At 44.4% G+C, this 13130-nt stretch overlaps 1 protein-coding gene across 1 annotated transcript in view; it reads right to left on the reverse strand.

Moving 5' to 3' along the window:
• LOC144252811 (Fanconi anemia group A protein-like) overlaps positions 1-13130 on the reverse strand; it is a 43422-nt gene that overhangs the window by 22172 nt on the left and 8120 nt on the right. The window contains exon 9 of the mRNA XM_077794919.1: positions 1791-1973. Coding sequence (XP_077651045.1) covers positions 1791-1973 — 183 coding nt within the window. The remainder of the gene's footprint in view (positions 1-1790; positions 1974-13130) is intronic.

Genomic DNA, 13130 nt, shown 5'->3' on the forward strand with positions numbered 1-13130 from the left:
GTTCCTGAGACGAAGGTACAAACAAAAGCCCCATCATAACTCCCCAGGCATGCATCAGGAGCAGGGCAAGCTGTCAAGAGCTGGGTGAGGAAAACACAGCAAGAGCATGTTTCTTAAACAAGAAACAATCCCTTGCTGCATTTTAAAAAATATTATTTTAGTTGTCAATGGACCCTTATTTATTTATATGCAGTACTGAGAACTGAACCCAGGGCCTCACATATGCAGACAAGTGCTCTTCACTGAGCCACAACCCCAGCCCTCATTGCTGTACTATTAATTTTTAAAATTAAACACATTACCTTTGGTTTTTCTAGACTAGGTGCCAGGCACTGGTCAAACACATTCTAAACTTTAACTCATTCAACCTCCCCAAAACCTATAATAATCATTGTTACACTGTTATTTAAATAATAATTCTTTGTATCATAATCTATATTATATATAATCATATAGTACATAATTATATTTTATTAAAATAAATTGTTATTATTATATTTTATTATTAGCTTATTTAATAAGCTGTTATTTAATAATAATTCACACAGAACTTCCACAGATATTATTTCACTCTGTCCTCAGGGAATCCTGCGAGGCAGCTCTCGGGTTTGACATCTGTCTTCTCCAAGGAGCAGATGGCATCCCTCTGTAAATTCAGCTTGCCAAGGACCCGAGCGGTCAGGAAGACAGTGCCCTCTCTAGCTCCTCTGTTGGGGCGAAGGATATGTTTTGTTCTTCTCAAGGGAGGGCAGGTGAACCCGGTGTGTACGTCACCTGGGCAGCAGGGTATTTTCTGAAGCTACATGGTCACATCACTAAACTCAGATCCCCCTGTTAAGGGGAGACAATGAAGAGACACCCCCAAGATAATCAGATTGTCACTAGGAATAAGAAACTGACAGGCAGGGCCACGTGAGGGGATTAGCAGGAACACACACCTGTAGAATTTGGTGGCCTGCCCAAAACCCGGTTTCAACAACAGGGAGCAAATGCAGACCCGAGGCCAGAGAATCCCCAAACACATCCCCAGCTCAGGGCATTTTCCTTCTAGACACAAGTGACAGGGATGGAGATCCAGAGCACTTCTGCCACAAGATGGCAGACGTCTGCACAACACAGGGAAGCTGGGACTTCCTCATCCAAAGATACGCTGAGGAAGGCCCAGAACAAAATAACTCGTTTTGATCCCAAACAATTATGGTTCCCAAATGTAGCCATCCCTTGGGATCCATGGGGGACTGGGCCCAGCACTGCCTTCCAATGCACACTGAGGTCCACAGGTGCCCAGGTCCCTCATAGAAAAGGACAGAGTATTTGCATTTAACCTACGCACATCCTCTGAATCCCCTAAATGAACTCCAGATGACCTGCACACCTCCCACAATGTGAGTGCTGTGTGAGTAGTATCACACTGTGTTGTCTAGGGAGTGAGGACAGGAGAGAAGCCTGCACGTGCTCAGTAGAGACAATTAATTTCTCCACTGTTTTTTGAAGTTGGCTGGCTACACCCTCAGATTTAGAGCCCACAGATGTGGAGGGGCACTGTTCACTCTCGACACACACAACAGGGATCCTCCCCCTAAAAAGGGTCATAACTTGCAGACCTGACACCTCCTGAATTCCAGTCTTCTCCACCTCCCTTACCTACGCACACCAAAACAAGTCAGAGACACCCGCACATCAGTAAGAGGGTTCCTAAACTCAAAGTCAACGCAGAAATGGAAAATCATGATAAAAATCAACACCAAAGCCAATGGGAACAGCCACAGAGCGGAGTATGAGGTGCTCACCTCCAAAGCCAACAGCAGGTACAGGGGCGTTAAGGCAGGAACTTCTCGCAGGTCACAGCTGACACCCAGGGCCAAGAGGATCTCCCGGAGGACTTCGTATCTTCTCATGTTGCTGGATTTCAGCAGGTCGAAGTCTTCTTGGGTCTGCACCATGAAGGAGCTGGGAGGTAGTTCTAAGTGCACCTGGACAAAAAGACAACACTTGTTAAATCAAGGCACTTACAGTCTCAGAGAGCTTCTTCAACAGGTTTTCTAAAAGTGTGAATCCCTCTCCTCACCAACAGCAATATAAACTTTGGACCTGAATATCTGAAAAGTAATGGCAATAAAAACAAAAATATTCAAAAGGACCCTTTCATTGTTGTTGTTGTTGGTGGTGGTGTTACTAGGGACTGAACCCAGGGGTGCTCCACCACTGAGCTACTTCCCCAGGCATCTTCAATTTTTATTTTGGTGGACATCCTGGGGGTTAACATCCTGAGTTGCCCAGGCTGGCCATGAACTTGTGATCCTCCTGCCTCAGCCTCCTGAGTTGCTGAGATCACAGGTGTGTGCTACCACACTGGGCCCTGGAGGGCCTCCTGCACTTGTTGCTACCAGGCTGAGATGTTGGGTAGAGTCAACCCTAAGGGGTTATCAAACTCTTTACAGGTTGATTTTTATCACCAGCTGTGTGACCTTGGGCAAGTCACTTTAAGTTGGTTGTAAGCCTAAGTCACCTGCAGTATCCTTGTGCTGAGAGCCTAAATGAGGTGCTACTGAGATCACACAGGGAGGCAGAGGGCCAAGCTGAGAACGTCCACCCTGTCCGTCAGTCCAAACTGGGAAGCAACTCCTGGAGGACAGCATGGGGAGCATCTGCAGGAACTGAAACACAGGGGACCTCCCCCACTGCCCTCCTCGACCTGGTACAATTCTAAGACTCAGAGCCTCACGTGCTTACCCAGACCTGCTGTTCAGAGAAAATCAAATCAGCTCTACCACCAGCCTCTGTCTCGCACACTGGAACTTCCAGCTCCCCTGAGATCAGATTTTAGTTGTGTTTTAAAGCCTAGAGCTTCCAGGATACCAGCAAAGTGACCAGAACTAGTTTGCTTTACTTGGTTTTTGTCCACTGTATGGAGACCTTCTGACCTGAAGATTAGGAAAATAAAAAGCAAGGTGCCAGCCTTTGGGTACCTGCACAACTCTCAATTCCCACCTGAGCTCTGACCAAGCCAAAGACTCTGTCCCAATATATTGTCTACAATGGTCCAGATGCTAACATCGAGGCCACACCTAAAAGGTTTGGGAACACTGTCCAACATGGTCCCCACGCTCCAGTTAGGCATCAGTGGCTGGGGCTTCCCCACAGACTGAGCAGGCCTGTCAGTGGGCAGCAGGGTCCCACCTGTCCTCCAGACAGCCCCGGGCAGGGAGGAGGCAGAAAGCGGGAGCATGGGTGGGATCTGTGTACTCTTGTCTCCTTGCCCCAAGATGGGCCTCTGCTCTCAAGGGGACACAGCCAGGCTGGTGGACAAGCCACACCACAGTGGACACACTTCCTTCAAGTGAGCAGGTGGCCATCCTGGGGGTTAACATGCCAGGAGTTAAAATGAAGGAGAAATAAAACAAGCACAGTTCTGTTCCCGCCAGAGCTCAAAACAAAACACAAAAAAAGGAACTGAAAACCAAGGAAAGAAATTGGGACCAGAAAAGACTAAGAGATATTAACAAGCCCAACCAACCCATCAACCAGTAAATATTTACCATGGGCCAGCTCCTGTGCAAGGATTTGAAGGATAAAGAGAAACAAGTAAAGAGAATTAAGATCCAATATGACAAGCAGAGTGTTGTAGATTCACAACTGAGGGACTGTGAGTCAAATATCAGCCCACAGGTGATCAGGGAAGGCTTCCAAGAAGAAACTAACAACTAGTGTAAGAATTGGAGGACAAAAACATTAATTTAATCAGGTGCAGAAGAGGAAATTTCTCACATTTACAGGTTTAAAGCTATTCCAGACACACAGCAACATGTATAGAGGCAGGGGAAATGGAAATCAGAATTTGTTTCCTGAACTGGGAAGAACTCAGACAGAAGCTGTGGAAATACATAAAAGATGGGCTTGGACACTGAGATTGGTAACTGCTTAGATGAAAGAGGAAAAGTAGATCAAGGAATCAGCAATTCCTTGAGGCATGATAATGCTTTTCCCAGATACAGGATGTAAAGGAGAAGGAAAATGAGTTTGATAGTGAAGATAAGTAGGCAAGATATCAATATAGCTGGAAGGGGGAAACTGTTCTGGAGTAACAGCAGTAGCTATTGTCAGCCTTAGGGAGACCTGGGTGTAACCTGACTGATTAGCAGAATGGAATTGCACTCTTGAATTGGCATCTTCCCAAAATTAAGCCTAACTTCCATTGTGTATATATATTTCTCTGATCACTGACCATGTGAAATGCCCAAATATGCCTGAGAATGTCAGCCCCAAATGTACTTAGGAGTTTACTCAAAACTGAATTGGGAAATGGTCTTCCCCAAGAACACTGCTTCTAGTCATAGCAAATCCTACTTCATAGGAGAGATTGGCAGGAAAACATTGACAAAGTCCTAAAACTAAAAGTCCGTCTCCAGGACCCAATTAAAATATAGATTTTTATATAGACCTTCAGCAGTAGGAAAAAATGAATAAGAGCTACCAGTACTTTTAATCAGAACTTAAAATTACAAATATGTTTTTATTAATTAAAACTCACATGTAAAATTGCCTACCAAAGCAAACACAGGATAAAATAACTAACTCATTTGTTCTCATCTGTCCTCTCAGATCCAACAGTCTATTAAAACCCTCAGGGGTAGAAACTCTGGCTTATTTGCTAATCTTGCCCCAGTTTGTAGCATGTAGTATACAGAAGTGCTCAATAAATGTTAAATAAGAAATATATGTTTCTATATAAATTGGGAAGAAATGAAAATCTAAAAGAATATTTAGGAGTCTTGGAGAATCCCAGGCTGAGTCAGTTAAATGCTGTTAATATTGAAGTCAAGATCCTAGGGTAGGTATTAAGTATAAGTTTAGTTACCTCACATATCTGACTACATAACCTAGGAATCCAAAAATGTGTGGTGAGATGTTTGTGGAAGAAGGGATTAAAAGTGAAGATTTCTTTCTTTTAATAATGTCTTGCTATGTAGAAAAATGAGAAATTATACCCCAATGATTCAAATGTTTGAATTGCCAAGATCATTGTAATGTCATGTGTAGCTAATTAAAAAAATTAAATTGAAAAAAAAAGGGCTGGGGCTGGGGCTCAGCGGTAGTGCACTTGGCTAGCAAGTGTGAGGCACTAGGTTCGATCCTCAGTACCACATATAAATAAATAAACAAAGGTCTATCAACAACTTAAATTATATATATATAAACTAAAGTGGAGAGCTGGGGTTGTGGCTCAGAGGTAAAGCGCTCGTGTAGCATGCATGAGGCGGCACTGGGTTCGATCCTCAGCTCCACATAAAGTAAAATAAAGACCTTGTGTCCACCTATAAGTAAAAAATAAATTTTAAAAAAATGAAAGTCGAGTACTACAATGCTCAAGTGTGAGCTCAGAATTTTATATCTACCTAAATTATCATTCCAGTACAAAGGACACAGTTTTAAAAATGCAAACAAACAAAAACCAAAAAGGCTAATGAACCATACAAACCCCAAGCCCCAAGACTATAAACATCCCTCTCCAGAAATTTGCTGGATAGTGAAGTACAACTATGGAGAAATGACCGGAAAAACAATGTCAAATAACCAATTTGAGGATTAACTCCATTTAATTGTAAGAATAATTGTTCACAGTAGAGGATTAATATATAATGGCTAATACAGAGTGAAATTACACATAAACAACAACAACAAAAGGGTCTACCATCCAAATCCAAGACAGGATGCAGGCAAACTTCAGGCACACAGGGTGAGAGGAGAGTCCAGCACAAATGAAGGGGACAGCCTGGGTGATCAGACATGGGTAGCAAGGGCTCAGCTGGAAGGCACCTTGGGCAGATCACCTGTACCACAGCAGCATCCAACAGGCTTGGGCTTCAGGCTCATCTGGAGGAGGACCCCATAGCGGGAGGCCAGGAGTGTTTAATGTTGGGGAGTCCTCCTGGGGTAGTAGCCGGAGAAGCAGAGAATGTTACTTTTCATTTGTTACTTCTTGGTATTACTTGAATTTTCTTAGCAATCCATTGTATTCTTCCTTCTCTTTCTTCTTCAGTACTGGGATGAAACTTGAGGTCTCCTGCATGCTAGCTTTACCACCAAGCCACACCCCAGCCCTTATTTTTTTATTTACAAAACTACTTTAAAAATTTTTGAGAGATGTGAAACATATGGTCAGACTAACCTTTTTTAATGTACCTTTTTTAAATGAACAAAATTTTCACATTTCCCTGATTATTATTAAAGAAGGGAATTTCTGCCCTTTTACCCCTTACTTCAAGTGATGGGGCCTCTGCTCCTTTCCCAAAGATGATAATTTGGGTTCTAGGGTAACTGTCTGGAACAATACTTTGTGATGAAACAAAAAAAAGGGCCCTTTTTTATTTTGGCTGACATCATTCCTGGCATGTGAGTCAAACTGTTAAGTGTGAATAAGAACATCATCAAGGGGAGGAGAGGGGAGGTGGCATCGGAGGGTGCGGTGGACACAGCAGACTTGCCAGAGCACAGCTGGTGTGGCCTTGAAGTTACGTAGAGGCAAATTCTACCTGCACATCAATAACCAGGGTCAGGGCTGGGGATGTGGCTCAAGCGGTAGCGCGCTCGCCTGGCATGCGTGCGGCCCGGGTTCGATCCTCAGCACCACATACCAACAAACATGTTGTGTCCGCCGAGAACTAAAAAAATAAATATTAAAAAAATTCTCTCTCTCTCTCTCTCTCTCTCTCTCTCTCTCTCTCTCCTCTCTCACTCTCTCTTTAAAAAAAAATAACCAGGGTCAGGACAGTTTGATGAAGTACAGATTCTAATTAAGAGCCAGAGGACCACAGCCTCACCACCTTCTCAGCCCAAGTTCAAACTTGAGTAAGGATTGCAACGAAGGTGGCTGGAGACTGCTCCCTCACACTGTGCACAGGCATGGACTCCAGTCAGGCAGTTACCAAGGAGAAAACTGGTAGAGACTACCCAAGGATGTCAATCAACTGGTGGTTTACATCCTCCAGTAAATAAAGTAAAAAGTCTTGTTCTGTGCTCTGTATTATTGCCTTGAACTTGGAAATTAATCCAACCTATAAATTCTGACGTGAGGCCAAATAAAATGGGTTGGAATGAAAAAAAAAAAAACTTTAACCGTTCTAGTTGGTTCTGGCTGGTCATTATATCCTAGAACCAGAGCTTTTTTTTTTTTTTGGTAGCACAGATGGAACCCAGGACACTCTACTGCTGAGCTAAACCCCAGTCCTTTTTTGAGATAGGGTCTCAATAAATTGTGAGGGTCTCACCAAGCTGTGAAGGCTGGCCTTGAAACTTCCAATCCTCTTGCCTCAGCCTCCCAGTCACTGGGATTAGAGGTGGACACCACCAGGTTCTAGCACAGATGGAACCCAGGACACTCTACTGCTGAGCAAAACCCCAGTCCTTTTTTGAGATAGGGTCTCAATAAATTGTGAGGGTCTCACCAAGCTGTGGAGGTTGGCCTTGAAACTTCCAATCCTCTTGCCTCAGCCTCCCAGTCACTGGGATTAAAGGTGGACACCACCAGGTCATACTGAACCTGTACTTTTTAAAGTGACCACTAGGCCAGAGGCCTAAGCAGGCATCTATGTGAATAGTCACTTTGGGATCTTGGAGTGCAGCAAGGGACTGGCTATCCTCACTTCAAACAGACCAGCTCTGGTTCATCAGTATGAGCTGTTTTGATGTGCATTATGTTCATAAAAATTGACATTAGAATTATTTGTAAGATTTCATTTTATGTTTCATTATTTCAATTTTTTTCTGCTCAACCTTTACCCTAAATAATATTCATTTTCTTGAGCTATTCAGGGAGAAACATTCATTTGTAATTTATAGGATGAAAATATATTTTCAATGGCCTTGAGAAAGAAGCCATTTCTCTTGAACCTGGAATTTTTTTCTGCATATAAGAGAATAAACAGTCTCCTCACTGCAGACAATAAGAAAGCAAGGCAGTCTCCCCAGAGTTGCTCACCATGAAAATGTGTCCAGAAAACCTTATGTGCATGGGAACCAGATGGCACCTGGAATGAGGACTCTTCCTTCCACACAAGTGTTTACAACAAACCATTGTTAACATCTTTGTATGAAAACATGACAGGACATACTAATGAGAAGCTTTTACTTGATGTTTTATTTGTAGAAAAGTTTCAGTTTTGCCATATTTATATTTTAAAATGCAAATATGAGAAGAAATGAGATTCTCCAAAATGTGGCCTGGGAACAGCTGATCTAGAAAGCTCTGGAGAGAAGGATCTGCATCCACAGGCCTGGCAGGCACTGCACTCTGTGTAGTGAAGGCTCTGAGCAGCCCTGCTACAACCGAAAGGACCCCAGGTATACCCCCACCAGAGAGAAGAGGGCCAGGCACAGTCATCCACCACCACCACGAGCAGAATCCAGACCTGGTCTGTGGCAGGTCCAGGCACTGACTGACCTCCCTAAGCCCTGGACACCCAAACAGGGCAAAGTTGATTTGAGCTTGGCCTGCTGCTGTCAGCTGCTGATTTGTTGATGCTCCTCTCAAACAGCCTGGCCTCGTGCACTCACTGGGAAGGGAAGCAGGTGACCCCATAGCTGCTGGCTACCATGGCAGTCTGCTTTCTGAACAGAGGCTGATGCCTACAAAAGTAACTAAGGGAAATGGGGGCTACAGCATGTCTAGGAAGAGGTGCATGCAGATAAAACAACTACCCGAGGAAAAGCAGGAAGAGGTGAAGAGCTACAAACCCTTCAGGTGTAGCTGAAATGAAAATGGAGAGGAAATGGAAACCCAGCTTCTCTGTCCAACTTTTGGGAACCTTCCTTGCTAAGAGGTCAGCCATTGAGTTTGGGGAGAAAACTTCAGAGACGGGAGCTGAGGTGTGACATTGAGTGATGGGTGTCAGAGGGACTACCTCAGCCTAGTAGGATTCATAATGGGAAGGGAGAAGGCAGCATTTTTTGGTGGGGGAAGGAGGGCAGCGGGAAAGTACAACAGCTATGAACTTGCTCAAATAGGCTGGGCAATGGGGCCACCTACAAGGAAAATCAGTGTTCACTGGAGTGGAAGATGAACATGGGCAGACCAACTGGGCCACCAAGTGGGGAAGGAGCCTGTGAGGGGGGAGAACAGGACAAAAGAGGTGCCATCTCCCCAAACCTGCTGAACTGAGTGTCCAGCCTGTGAGTGGCCCAGTAGGGCCATCAGCACTGGAGAGAGACAGCGTGGGGTGGAAGATGAGGACAGAAGGATTCAGGCCACAGGGAGGGCCCGACTGGTGACACAGCAGAATCCAGGAGGACAGGGCAGAAAGAGCAGCCCACCAGGTCAGGAGCTTGTGGCATGCTGAGACTTGTCCAGCCGCTGTGTCTGGAAGCAGAAACACCCTGTTGTGGTGGAGCCAGCTCAGGCCAGCATGAGTTCTGCTGCAATTAATGGAGAACTACAGGGACAGTTTTATTGCATCCCAGTTTCCAAGCAGGCTAGGATAATTCTGCAAATCCCCCGCATGCATTATATAAGGGTTAGATTATGATTTAGGAGACAAGCCTTTTCAGGAATATTAGTTTATCAGTGAAAAAAGACCCACTTATAATTCATTTACTGAGAACTCAGTAGGACAAATAAAATAATTAGGCTTTTTTTTTAAAAATAGCACTTCAGCTTTGCAATTGTTCTTCATAATAATGAGCTGTTATGTACAGAGTTTCCACTCTTTATTTTTTTAAATAAGAAATTACATGCAAGCCAAGTATGACAAAATGCAGATCTAGAGGTTTCTGTGGTTATAGTAATCGGCCCACAGTACATAAATCCCCTGTCACTGGAACCTGGCTGCACTAGGAATAAATCTCTTATTTATGGATTTCACAACCATAATATTTAACAGTGTCATTTTCATGAGTACATGTGCCAGATTTAAGAATGTAAAACATTCTGAATTTATAAAAACAAATGAATTATATTTACATTACAGAAAGATTTACTGCAGGGTTCTTGTAACCAATAAGCTCCTCTAGTGCATTGAAGATGTAATTTCTAATGCATCTTAGTCAAACTTTTTGATCAAGAACATATTATTATACCATGCAAAGTATATAGCAACACCGAAATCACACTCAGCTTTGGGGGTGAAAAATGCTACAATATCTGTGTTCACTGACTCTCCTTCCTCCAAGTCCATGGTGGACGAGTATCTGACAATATGCAAATTGTCTAACAAGTACTTACTATGCCATCTGTGGGGTATACGAATGTGATTAAGGCATGGCACCCAAGAACAGTTCTTGTAGGTCGAACTGTCTCTGTGAGGCATGAGAAATGGAATAATATAACCACCCACCAACTGAGCCACCATTATGAGTCAGAATCCATGACTCTTGAAACATTAATTGAATCCTTCAACCTTTGAGTAGGTGCCATTTCCATCCCATAGATAAGAATGAAGATCCAGAGAAGGCACATGACTCCTGGACTTGGAAATAAGAAGACACAGTTCAAATGTCTGCTCTTACCAGGGCCCAGGGCATGTCACTGAACACTCCTGGCTTCTATCTTCTCAACACATAGTAGGGCATCAGCACCTCCACAGAGCAATGGGAAGGATTAAAGCACTCAATGCATGGTCTCATAAGACAGTATTAGTTCAGTAGCTTTTGCTAGAGATATGAAATTAGGGAATTTTTATCATATTCCTGACTGTCTCATCCCAAACATGGTGCTTTGGAAAGAGGTTAAGTTTTAGACTCAGTGGGAAGGACCTGAAGCAAAAAGGTGGCATGACAATAATGTTGGAAGTCTGAGGAAGGGTCTGTGTTCACCTTGGGCCCAAAGAGCTGGGAGGAAGACCCTGGGGAATCCAACTTTGGGAAACTATTATTTTCTATTCCTGAATGAGAAAACATATTTATAAGATTTCTGAAATCTCTCCTCCCATGTTTATTTTAATCATTCCCTTAAAAATGACTATTCTAGAGCAAATACAAGTAATGTGGGGCTCAATAGTTGCTTTGGGGCTAAGTCAAAATAGGAATAAGTCTTACCAACATCTGTCTAGAACTGACACCTAGAATATTATTTAGAATTACAAAGCAAACCCATAATGCACCTATAAGAAGAGTTCCCCCTCTCTGATTAATGCATTGGAAAAAAATATTAGTCTTAGAATTTTTGTTCAAATGTTTTAACTTCAAATCATCATTTAACAGTTTTTCAGCACTGAGACTGCCAGGCCTAGTAATACAAATATTAAAATATATATGCATTTTAATTGTGTAGACTCCGAAGAGACAGCAGAAGGCAATCAGTGCAATCGTGAAGGTATACACCATGGATGTTTGTAACTACTGGTTACAGTGAATTATGGTAAACAGTCCCATATTACTGTCTTTCCCTGGCCATTAGACTTGACATTCCTATTCTCCATCAAAATCTCATTTTCTTATTAGACCTACAGTTTCCATAATTCTCTCATAAGACTTTCTCAGGGCTGGGTTGTGGCTCAGGGTTAGGGTTTAGGGTTTAGGGTTTAGGGTTTAGGGTTAGGGTTAGGATTAGGGTTACTCAGAGCATTAAGCTGCACCCTCAGGTCTCAGGGCCCAAGTTCCTGTAGAGGACAGAGCCATGAATCCATCAGGGCCCAGGGAGCTGCCCCAGAGTGCACAGGGGCCAAGGTGCTGGGCCCACCTTTCAGTCAGGGCTGTGAGTGAGAACCTGGGTCAGGGTGTGGCTGAGGAACCTCTTCAGCGCATCCGCAGAAACCCTACCACACGGGAGAGCCTGGAACACACCAAGCCTGAGCACAGCAGAGGGAGACTCTCAGGAGGAAAGGCTGCCCCTTCAGGCCCAGTCCTCGCACCGTGGGTCTCGCAGGCATTCCTTTCTTTATTCTTAAAAGCGCTTTCTTGGTCAGGCCATGAAGCTGCAGGGGTTTTTGTTTTTTCTTTCTTCTTTTGATACAAGGAATAGAAACCAGGGGTGCTCTACCACTGACTACACCCCCCCCCAGTCCTTTTTATTTTTCATTTTATGACAGGATCTAAGTTGCCCAGGTTGGTCTTGAACTTGCATCCTCCTGCCTCAACCTCCCGAGTCCCTACAATCACAGGTATGGCCACTGCACCTGGCCAGCTCTAGGCTTTGAGTGGGATCCAAGGAAAATGGTCTTATCAAGACAGAAATGAAGCAGTGAGGAGCCGAGAGTGCAGAGGCAGGCTGGAGGCGAGACCAGATAAGGAGGATGGGCCATAACTGAGCAGAAATGGGCAGCCAGGAGGCCTCAGCCACCAGGAGCAGACCAGGGCATAGCACCCGGCATGTGCGGTGGCTGTGGCAGCTGTGCTCTTGTTAGAGCCAATGACTCCGAGAGAACAGGGAAGGAGCATGGGGCAGATGTCCCTAGGCTGGGGTCCGCCTGCCACTCTGCAAGACTCCCCAACATGGGTAAGGCACCCACAGCCATGGCAACGAGGGGGCAAGAACCAAGGGGCCAGCAGTTAAGTCCTACCCCTGCCAGCCTTCTCCACAGAGCACACTGCAGCCGGGCCAGCAGGAGCCTGGCCATTCCCATGAGAGAATGTCTGAACTTAAAGTACTACAGCCAAACACAGACATGAGAAGAAACAGCACAGCAAGCCACCCGACTCAGGAAGCTTGTCTCAGAGATCTGGCCCAACAGGCCGTCTGGGCCGGACCTGCCAGCCTAGCTCAGTGGGGAGCCTACCTGAGGTGCACAGACAGGGCCTCATTACAGGGTCACAGAGAGTGTCCTCACAAGAAGCCAGACCTGCTGGCCCTCAAACTCCAGCTTAGACCCAGAACTGTGAGAAAATGTCTGCTAAGCCACACAGTCCACTATATTTTGCTCTGGCAACTTGGGCAGACTAACACACACACATACGCACACACACATATACACACACACAAATAACGTGGTGCACTCCTAATTTTGTACCCAAAAGGACTTAACATCAGCATATTATAGCAACATGGCCTCATCAATGTTCATAGCAACTCAATTCACAATGGCTAAGCTATGTCATCAACCTAGGTGCCCTTTATGAATGCATAAAGAAAATGTGGCACATATACACAATAGAATTACTCAGCCATAAAGAATGAGATTATGGCATTTGCCAGGAAATGG

The sequence above is a fragment of the Urocitellus parryii genome, unplaced genomic scaffold, assembly GCF_045843805.1.
Source record: "Urocitellus parryii isolate mUroPar1 unplaced genomic scaffold, mUroPar1.hap1 Scaffold_60, whole genome shotgun sequence".
In the NCBI taxonomy this organism is placed as follows: domain Eukaryota; kingdom Metazoa; phylum Chordata; class Mammalia; order Rodentia; family Sciuridae; genus Urocitellus; species Urocitellus parryii.